At 48.8% G+C, this 11146-nt stretch overlaps 1 protein-coding gene across 1 annotated transcript; it reads left to right on the forward strand.

Moving 5' to 3' along the window:
- The first annotated feature begins 6406 nt into the window (after nt 1-6406).
- On the forward strand, nt 6407-8287 carry LOC135984367 (myb/SANT-like DNA-binding domain-containing protein 1). The gene is made up of 2 exons (XM_065599403.1): nt 6407-7117; nt 8031-8287. Exons 1-2 carry the CDS (start codon nt 6553-6555, stop codon nt 8144-8146), a joined length of 681 nt encoding a protein of 226 aa, XP_065455475.1. The 5' UTR covers nt 6407-6552; the 3' UTR covers nt 8147-8287.
- Nucleotides 8288-11146: the final 2859 nt, after the last annotated feature.

An 11146-nucleotide genomic window follows, 5' to 3' on the forward strand; every position in this document is an offset into this window, starting at 1 on the left:
GTGTGTCCCAGGAGGTGGCAGATGTGATGGGGAAGCTTGCTCCTTTCAGTCCACCTGTTCCCCCTGTGACTTGCCCCCAGGGACAGCTCTAGGCACCAGCAAAGCAAGCACATACTTGGGGCAGCCCATTTTCAGGGGCAGCAGGGATCCAGCATGGGAGCTGGGAACCAACAGGGGCCCTTGGTTAGCTCCCTGCCCATAGACCCAGCCCAGGAGCAGGGAAAGAACTGCTTCACTTCTCATCCTTTACTGCTTTGAGGGAGTGAGGAAGCTGAGACCTCATGCTGCAGCCTGCTATGGAGAGTGACACTGTGAGTAGGGTGACCAGACGTCCTGATTAAAAGTGGGACCATCCCGATATTTAGATATTTGTCCCGTGTCCCGATCGATCTTCGGTCGGGACGCTGCACTCCGCATTTTTTCTGCCGGCAGCACTTGGCTGTTCTCGGCTTTTTTTTTTTTTTTTTCCTCCTCGTCTCCTCTGACTGCGGGCAGCACTCAGCTGTTCTCGGTTGGTTTTCTTTTCCCCCCTCTCCTGAAAACCAGACGCTGAAGTTATGCATAGCTAAGGGAGGGTGCGTAATCTCCTCTGACTGCCCACAGCACTCGGCTGTTCTCGGCTTCTCCCCCCCGCCCCGACTGCCAGCAGCACTGGGCCACAGTAGGGAAGTGGGAGAGGGAGCTGTTTGTGTCGTTATACCGGCAGCACTCAGGTTTTGGGGTTTTTTGCTCTGCCGGTAAACCCCCCCCCCCTTGTGTCCTGATATTTTCTTCCTGTCATCTGGTCACCCTAACTGTGAGTAGGGATACCATATTTTTACATTCAAAAACTAGGACATTCCATGGGGAGGGAGGGTAGCCCCACCTTGCCACCATCCACTCCCTCCGACTGCCCCCCACAGAAACCCCAACCCATCCGACCCCTCCTGCTCCCTGTCCCCTGATCACCCCCTCCCAGGACCCCACCCCCTATCTAAGCCTCCCTTCTCCTTGTCCCCAACTGCCCCCTCCTCAGACCCCCCACAACTTCCCCTCTAGGACCCCACCCCCTACCTGTCCCCTGACGAACCCCTGGGATTCCCATGCCTATCCAACTGCTGCCTGTCCCCCTGACTGCCCCCCAAACCCCTGACCCATCTAACCCCCCCTTCTCCCTGTCCCTTGACTGCCCCCCACCCGGAACTCCCTACCCCTTCTCCAACCCCCCAGCCCCCTTACCGTGCCATTCAGACCAGCGTGTCCAGCTTCGCACAGCGCCAGACATCCTGCTGCATACATGCTGCCGTGTTCCCCTGTGGAGCTACAGTCCCCCCCAGCGCCTGCCTTCCAGTTTTGAACACCTCAAAATTCCGGAGTGCTCAAGCTCAGTTTGGGCGGCTCTTACTTCATTTCTCCCAAATCAAATATACTGATCCACTGTAACTTGCTGTAGAAAAAGTAGGATAAAAATTGAGCAAGAAATGCTTCCCAATGGTTATTAGGACTGGAGTTGCTATTTTCAACAGCCATTACCTTTTTGTTTGTTTGTTTAAAAGGAAAACAGTGATATTGCATTGGCAAATTCCCCATAGAAAGAAAGAGTGGAACAAAAGAATAATAAAGGCACCTCAACTTTTCCTCATTTATGTAGGACAGTCTTATAATATGCATCCAGATATCCTCTAATCACACAAGCTGAAAATTGTTCCACTTCACTGCAGTTCTGTAACCATGTGGGAACCAATCCTGTTGGGGTGGGGGGGGGGGAGAGCCCAGGGCTGGGGCAGCAGGAGGTGTGTGTGGGGGGCAATGGTGGGGTGGTAGGGGGGAGCCCAGAGCTGGGGCGGCAAGGTGTGTGTGTGGGGGGGGGGGGGAGAGCCCAGGACTGGGATGGTGTGGGGGGCTGTGGCGAGGAGCCCAGGGCTGGGATGGGGGGCAGCCAAAAAATTTTTTGCTTAGGGCGGCAAAAAACCTAGAGCCGGCCCTGGACCCCCCCCTCCCTATAAACCATGTCCAAGAAGGGGTGACAATATCACATTAACCCATCAATTGTAAACGTTTCCTCCCGTTTCTACAATCTTTTAGCTCTTTATGGCACCCTAGCAGCACCCCAGTCAGCTTGTGACTTCACCAGCAGCCTTCAATATTCTTTATCACCAGTCTTTGAGCCTAAACAATCCAGTTTGTACCAGTATATTTGCTTTTGACATTTTCTAACTTTCAAAAACAGTTGTGTACCAGGCTGAGTTGGATCTTTGTTACCGTGGTCAAATGAGAGTAGAGGCCTCTGCACCACCACAGTCACCTCTGGAATTAAAGATTTTTTTTTGCCTATAGTTTCTATTTGTCCATATTGCATAGTCTCCACACTTGATGCATCTGAAGTGGCTTTTTTACCCATGAAAGCTTATGCCCAAATAAATGTTAGTTTTTAAGGTGCCACTGCACTCCTTGTTTTTCAACACTTAACAGTCTGTGCAGGAAACAGGACAGAATAAAATAGCAAAGGTGGTGTGGGTTATCTTTCAGATGCATTAGGAAATCTGTGGTCTTGAGAGGAAAGTGTTTTCCTGATTCCAACCGGTGAGTTTAGCCTGAAGCACAAGGATGGAGAACACTTATTTTTTCCTCTAGTAGATGCAGGTGGAAGGTATCTGCCTCAATCATATCCCATACTGGTACATTCCACAGATTAACTGCATGTGCTAGAAAAAGTTGTATCTGTTTTTAAATGACCATTCAATTTGTCCCTTGGTTTGGTTTTGTTCTTTCCTGTGTCACCTAGCTTTGGATGCTGTACTACCTGGACTATTCAATTTAGCAGTTTTTATGCAGATTGTGAAAAGATGACAGTGGTTGTTTAAGAAAACATGTCAAAACCAGAAACCGTATGTTAATGCCCATCACCTGTCATAGAGCTGAGGATACAGTTACTGGAATTTAAATGAAAGGAAAACAGTGAAAGGAATCACCCACCATATATGTTTGCAGGAGCGTGGGAAAGTTCAGTGCTTTTTCTCCACCCTCATGGCAACACTTACAGTTCTACTTTGGCACTGTGACAGGATTCGGTAATTATTGAAAAGCTTCAACCACTGCAATAAGTTTTCCTGTAGGGTGAATTATTCATATAATGAGCATTTAAGATTTTTGCTAGGATGGTCTTCCTGCTCAATGGAAACTTGTCCTTGAAAATAACTTCTTCTCCCTCCGACTGGTAGACACTCAAAGGGAAAAGGAACAGAAGATGGGCAGGACTAGCTGTTTTTATTTTTTTCATGGCTATGGCTTCCATATTCAAAAGCATTTGTCCTGTCAGGGAAAACCACCACCTTGGTCATACAGCTCCATCCAACCCAAGGCTTTCCTGAAGAGATGGTAAATAAGATTCTTGTAAATCTCACTCCAGTTCTTACTCAGAAGCACCTACCAGACATGCAAAGCATGAGGTGTACACAAACACTGAAACACAGGCAAGAGGTCTCACTTTAATTAACTGGTTCTGTCTCGTGCAGGGCAAAGCTGCCCAACATCGCCTACTCATTCCATGCCACAGTTTCCAGCTCCCCAGGGTTTTGTCATTCCTGGCATTCACATGGTTCAGGCCTCAAGCTGGGTCACACTGAGTTTAATCTCCCTTTGAGGTTAAGACATTCACACAAAAGTCCCAAGGAAACAAAAAGGTTGTTCTGAGTCTTTCATTTTGAAGCACATTCCATGCTCTCTCTACAAGTTGTATTTAAAACTCCAGGTTCCAACTGTGTGTTTGTCACAGAATACATTCATTAGAGCAAAACTACTATTTCTGTAGCTAACCATACCATGCTTGTCCAGCTCCTGCTTATATGAAAGTGAACCAATTCTTCTGAGGAAAAATTGTTTTCAGCATCACCCAAGCATACTATTTGTAAAGTAGATTCTTCCTGTCTATGAATATAAATTCTATGTTTCCTCCATCCTTTTACCCTCAACGTATCTGTGATACTCTGCTAAGTTTCGATAATGTTCTGTGGGGGAGGGAAATGGAACAAGCTTTCCTACTACAACATGCATCAGTACATTCAAGGTTTGTCTTAAAAGACAAGTCTAAAGACAATGCACAGAACTCTGTAAATAATGCAGTCAGGTCAGATAAAACTAGTAAGGCTGAAGCATGATCCCTGTGGATTTTACACACAAGCTTCTATGGTCTACAACAATTGCAGTTAACTGCTCTCCAGTCAGTAGCAGTTTTGGAAAAGGCAAATTGCATTTCCATTTAACAGCTAATCTCCCTTTCTGCTGCTCAGTCTGAAAGTGCAGATGCTGGGTTCCTTATTCTCTCTTGCTCATAGAGACAGGCTCCTTCTTCTGCTCTACTTCCCTAACCAAGGGGAAGTCTTGCTTTGTAGAAGCCTGGCCTTGGAAAGCCCAGAAGGATGGGAGGGTCTGTCTTGACCAGACCACAGAAAGCTAAATTAACCATCTATTTATTACAGCAGCAGCTAGGGGGCAAAAACAAACTGGAGGAAGAGAGGAGCTCTAGACTCAGTGAATAGAAGAGAAACCACTACCCAAGATTTGTTCCATAGACTCAAACCACCCTTCCCATCATGCACTACTGAAAAGTAGTCAGGTAGTATTAAGTGCTGAGATTAACATATCTGTCAGCTGCAGTTCATTCTCTCATCCTCTCCCCAGCAGCAGAATTGTGCATGCTTTATAGTATTTTGGTAGTGTTTATGTACATATATTGACTGCTATAAATTGACCTTGCCTTCTCAAATATAAAAGAATGGAGTATCTGTGTAGTCATGAAATGAGCCACAGAATTAAATGATAGCTAAGTCAAGGGGTTGGATTTTGTTGTGTCTAGACCTTTTGCCACGGTTTGTAAACAGGAAAAAGTATATAACAATTTTGAAAGACAGTCACTGCTGGCAGCAGGAAGGACTCGAACAAATAACTGTTCTCCAGTAGCAGAACCGTGGACGTAAGAATTAAATGAAATAAGCATTAATTTTTCAGGGCTAGGATTCCATTGCACCTTTGGAAAAATAATTTTAAACCTAATGCAATTGTGCTAAGATAGTGAAAAAAATAATTCCAAGTTATATTCATAGCACTTTGGCTTTTGCTTTCATTAGATTGCACGTGCTAAGCAGATTCAGGCAGACCTCAAAGGAAAACCCAGCTGCTGTAAGGAAAGGTGGGGTTGATAGAGTAGGTTGAATCTGCCATGCGTCCATACTGAACCCATTCCCAGCATGGGAGCAGTGTTGCTGTCTGAAGAGATGAAAATTCAAGGTTTTGTCCTGAAGTCTTGTCTCATGGTCAGATTCCTATTAGGTATATGCTGCCTGCTTTAAAACTTCCTTGTAGGTGCTTACAATATGTCTGGCTTGAACCCCCTGATAAAATTACTGGAGGATGTTAAACAGCTTTCACTGTTGTCATTAAAACACACCAGTGAAGCAGAAAGTGATCCTAGATCTGTCAATGGATTTTCAGACCCTGCTGCAAGTCCTCCAGTAGAGAAGATCTCAGTCTATGAGGAAATCTGTTTAGTAGGGAGTGGCAGCTGGCCTTTCACACCTGTTGCATGTGATAAGGAAAAGTCTCCTCCCTAGGCATCTGGAGCAGCTAGCGTTCCCCTTCCACTGGGGGAGGAGTGGGAGCTGGCGGAGGAGTCAGTACTGATCAGCTCTGCAGCTCCACTATATGTGTAGTAGTCTCAACTCTGCACCAAAACTTGTGTGTTCAAGTGGTTTACAACCTGCATATGAAAGTCTGATCTCAGGCAAAGTTCAGCTGATGTTTCAGAGCTCAAAAGAAAAGATTTTCAACTTTTGAACTCAGGCCCATTTACATTGAGTAACATGACTTTGCTTTTCTAATGGAAAGTATTGCTAAAACAAGAACACTGGACAAAAGCAGCTAGAAACAGGTCCTGATTGAAGTCACAGACCACACTCCTCTCTTCCACCACTGCAGATGAGTTCTCCTTTCTGCTCCCAGGCAGCCGCCCTGCATCTTCCTCCCCACCACAAAAAAAAAAAAAAATTAAAGGTTAAATTTACCCTCCACTTTTCCCCTGAGGGGGGAAAAAAAAAAAAAAAAAAAGGCCAAGAGAGAGACAGGAGTTGATTCCACTACCCTTACACGGTGAGATTTGGCCACATTTCAGTCTTCATGCGACTGCATCTAAGGCCTGGTCTACCCTAGGAGGTTATGTCGAATTTAGCAGCGTTAAATCAAATTAACCCTGCACCCGTCCACACAACGAAGCGATTTAGTTCAACAGAGGTCTCTAAATCGATTTCTGTATTCCTCCCCGACGAGGGGAGTAGCGCTAAATTCGACATGGCCATGTCGAATTAGGGTAGGTGTGGATGGAATTCGACGCCAATAGCTCCGGGAGCTATCCCACAGTGCACCACTCTGTTGACACTCTGGACAGCAGTCCGAGCTTGGATGCTCTGACCAGCCACACAGGAAAAGCCCCGGGAAAATTTGAATTCCTTTTCCTGCCTGGCCAGTTTGAATCTCATTTCCTGTTTGGACATCGTGGCGAGCTCAGCAGCACTGGCAACGATGCAGAGCTCTCCAGCAGAGATGACCATGCAATCGCAGAATAGAAAGAGGGCCCCAGCATGGACTGATCGGGAAGTCTTGGATCTGATCGCTGTGTGGGGCGATGAGTCCGTGCTTTCGGAGCTGCGATCGAAAAAACGGAATGCGAAGATCTACGAGAAGATCTCCAAAGCCATGACGGAGAGAGGATACAGCCGGGATACAACACAGTGCCGCGTGAAAATCAAGGACCTGAGACAAGGCTACCAGAAGACCAAAGCGGCAAACGGACGCTCCGGATCCCAGCCCCAGACATGCCGTTTCTACGAGGCACTGCATTCCATTCTAGGTGCGGCCGCCACCACTACCACGCCAATGACCGTGGACTCGGACGATGGGGTATTGTCGACGGCCGCTTCCACGGAGATGTTCGTGGACGGGGAAGATGAGGAAGGAAATGAGGAGGACGAGGCAGTCGACGCTGATTTCCCCAACAGCCAGGATCTCTTCATCACCCTCACGGAGATCCCTTACCAACCCTCCCAAGGCGTTAACCCTGACCCTGAATCAGGAGAAGGATCAGTCGGTAAGTGTTTTAAACATGTAAACATTTATTTTGATCAGAACAGGAATGGAATATTAACAATGGGTTTCTCATGATTACTTTGACGTAGGTGCTCTACTTTTTAGTCCTTGCCAGGGCAGCTACTGGAAAATTCTGTCAATATGTCCGGGGATAGAGTAGAAATCCTCCTGGAACATCTCCACGAAGCTCTCCTGGAGGTAATTTGAAAGCCTTTGCATTAGGTTCCTGGGGAGAGCGGCCTTATTGCGTCCTCCATGGTAGGAAACTTTTCCGCGCCGGGCTAGCAGCAAGTACTCCGGGATCAGTGCCTCGCACAGCATGGCCGCATACGGCCCTGGTTTTTGCTGGCATTCACGCAGCATGCGGTCTTTCTCTGTGTCCGAAATCCTCATCAGAGTGATATCACTCATGGTGACCTGCTTTAAATTAGGGGAATGTTAGTATTGGGACTGATTGCCTGTTCCTTTACATAACTGTAACCGGCGGTTTACAGCCACGTGGTGGAGGCGGGACAGGGGCAGCATACAGGGATCTTTCCCGGGGACAGCCGCGAGGGGGTGGGAAAGGGGCAGAGTTCATGCTGGCCAGATTGCCGGCAGCAGGAACTGGCCAACGCTAGGGGCATTGCTTTGAACGTGAAAGGAGGGCACTGCTATAAATTAAGCAGTCAGCAGCCAAAAGTCTACGGCTTACCATGTCCGCCTGCTACCCGAATTCCGCTGTCCTGCCCCGCTTGTGTGATCTGTACTCCAAGACCCCAGGCACTGAATGGGAAGGCCGAAAATTCGACCTTGTCCTGAGTGCGCATGTGATAGGTGCTGTGCATGGTCTTTTTCACAGAAAAAGACTATGTTCATTGTTCACAAAAATGTATCTTTGTGAGGAATTCAGTCCCTTTTTCCCCATCACACAGCTGCGAGTGTCTCCCGACCTACCCCAGCATCCCCCTCCCAGAGCCTGGCGCAGATTAAGCGCCGAAAGAGGAGGACATGGGCCGAGATGTTCTCCGAACTTATGGGCTGCTCCTGAGCCAAGGCGACACAGCAGACCCAGTGGAGGGAGAACATGTCGCAATACCAGCGATCACACAGTGAACAGGACGACAGGTGGCGACAGGAAGACCAGCAGGTGACAAACGCTGTTTGGACTAATGAGGGAGCAAACGGACACGCTCCGGCGGCTTGTAGATATTCTGCAGGACCGGAGGCAGGAGGACAGAGCCCCGCTGCAGTCTCTCTCTAACCGCCTTCCCCTGCCACAAGGTCCTATTCCCCCCCACCCAAAGTCCCAAGAAGGAGGGGCGGCAGGGGCCGTGAAAACAGTCACTCCACCCCTGCAGACTGCTCAAGTACCAGACGGCTCTCATTCCCAAAGTTTTGGGAAGTCCTTTCCTTCACTCCAAAAGCACCTCACCCAAGCCCCCGTCCCAGTATCATCCCCTAACTGTGTAGTTGTTAATAAAAAATAAGTTTGTTAATTACTGTTTCCATCAGGTTCTTTTAGAGGAGAGTGTGTTTGAAGGGGAGAAAGGAGGTTGGTAATTGGAGAGGACAGTCACCTTTACCAGGGTACAGATACGGGGGCAGGTTCTGCAGGAGGTCACACACACATTGCAGTCACTAGGCACCCTGGTCAGTCTGGCAGGTGGTTTTCATGTTGTGTGTGTCGGGGGGGGCTATGTGAGTTTGTGGTGGGGGAGGGCGATTACAGATCTTATGCAGCGGTCCTTAGCCTGGATGACAGAGCCACGCAGCAGGGGATCTGTAACAGTCCTCCCCTGCCACAAAGTCACATAGCCCCCACACACAGAGTCCCGAAAAGGAGGGGTGGCAGGCTCTGTTGAAACAACCAGTCCACCACTGCGGACCGCTCTAGGAGCAGAAGCCTGTCATTCCTCAAGTTTAGAAGCGTCCTTTCCATCACTACACCTGCTCCCCACCACAGTCTGCGTCCCAGTTTCAACCCTTTACCACGAAACCCTTAATAAAGAAAACTGTGTTAATGAACAAAGTTCCATTTATTTTATTTTTAAAGGGGTGTTGGAAGGGGGGCAACGGGGTGAGAGGGGTATGTAACTGGAGAGGATAGTCAACATTAAGTGGGTAAAGAAACAGGGGCAGGTTCAGCTTCTCTTTGAACAAACTTAATAGTCACAGATTACCCTGCTCACTGTGGAACCTAGCTTTCAAAGCCTCCCAGATGCACAGCGTGTCCCGCTGGGCTCTTCTAATCGCCTGGCTGTCTGGCTGGACGTAATCAGCAGCCAGGCGATGTGCCTCAACCTCCCACCCCGCCATAAAGGTCTCCCCCTTGCTCTCAGAGATTGTGGAGCACACAGCAAGCTGCAATAACAATGGGGATATTGGTTTTGCTGAGATCAGAGCGAGTCAGTAAGCTTCTCCATCTCCCCTTTAGATGTCCAAAAGCACACTCCACCACCATTCTGCACTTGCTCAGCCGGTAGTTGAAGAGTTCTTTTTCACTGTCCAGGGCGCCTGTATAGGGCTTCATGAGCCAGGGCATTAGCGGGTAGGCTGGGTCCCCGAGGGTCACTATAGGCATCTCCACATCCCCAACAGTTATTTTGTGGTCCGGGAAGTAAATACCTTCCTGCAGTCGTCTAAACAGACCAGAGTTTCTGAAAACACAAGCGTCATGAACCTTGCCCGGCCATCCGACGTTGATGTTGGTAAAACGTCCCCTATGGTCCACCAGTGCTTGCAGCACCATTGAAAAGTAGCCCTTTCTGTTAATGTACTGGCTGGTGGTAGTCCGGTCCCAGGATAGGGATGTGAGTTCCATCTATAGCCCCACCGCAGTTTGGGAATCTCATTGCGGCGAAGCCATCTATGATGACCTGCACGTTTCCCAGGGTCACTACCTTTGAGAGCAGTAGCTCAATGATTGCGTTGGCTAGTTGCATCACAGCAACCCCCACGGTAGATTTGCCCACGCCAAAGTGATTCGCGACTGACCGGTAGCTGTCTGGCATTGCAAGCTTCCAGAGGGCTATGGCCACTCGCTTCTGGAGAGTCAGGGCTGCTCGCATCCGGGTGTCCTTGCGCTTCAGGGCAGGGGACAGCAACTCAAAGTTCCAGGAAAGTTCCCTTACGCATGCGGAAGTTTCGCAGCCACTGTGATTCATCCCAGACCTGCAGCACTATGCAGGTCCCACCAGTCCGTGCTTGTTTCCCAGGCCCAGAATCGCCGTTCCACAGCATCAACATGACCCATTGCCACCATGATGTCCACGGCGCGGGGTCCCGTGCTTTGCGAGAGGTCTGTGCCCCTCTCAGACTTAATGTCCTCACTGCGCTGCCGTAGCCTCCTCGCCCGATTTCTCAGCATCTGCCTCTGAAAAAGGTGGATGATAAGGTGCGAGGTGTTGACAACGGCCATAACTACAGCGATGGTCGCAGCAGGCTCCATGCTCGCAGTGCTGTGGCGTCCGCGCTGTCAATCACCAGAAAAGTGCACGAACTGATTGCCCACCGGCGTTTTCAGGGAGGGAGGGAGGGCGGGAGTGACGGTTGAATGACAACAGTTACCCAAAACCACCCTCGACATTTTTTTCTCCAGCAGGCATTGGGGGCTCGACCCAGAATTCCAATGGGCAGCGGGGACTGCGGGAACTGTGGGATAGCTGCCCACAATGCACCGCTTCCAATGTCAACGCTTGCCCCGTTAGTTTGGGCTCACAAAGTCGAATTACTGTTCTTAGTGTGGATACACACGTTCGACTTTGTAATATCGGTTCCACTAATTCAATTTACGTAAAATCGAACTACTCTCGTAGTTTAGACATACCCTTAAAAGCAGAACATTCATCCAGCCCAGATTTTAAATGAGCAGCTGGTCAGTGCTAATCAATTACATGATTTTTAGAAGTAGAGGGGTACTTTATGCCCACTTTGTAAGAGGCAGTAGTCCTCCCCTTACTGTCCAGAACATTCACAGGCAACCTGACTTGGAGTACAGTTAAACAGGACTGAGGAAGCAATAGAACACACCTCCGCTATCAGTTGTTAT

Source organism: Chrysemys picta, chromosome 6 (genome assembly GCF_011386835.1).
Source record: "Chrysemys picta bellii isolate R12L10 chromosome 6, ASM1138683v2, whole genome shotgun sequence".
Classification (NCBI taxonomy): Eukaryota; Metazoa; Chordata; order Testudines; family Emydidae; genus Chrysemys; species Chrysemys picta.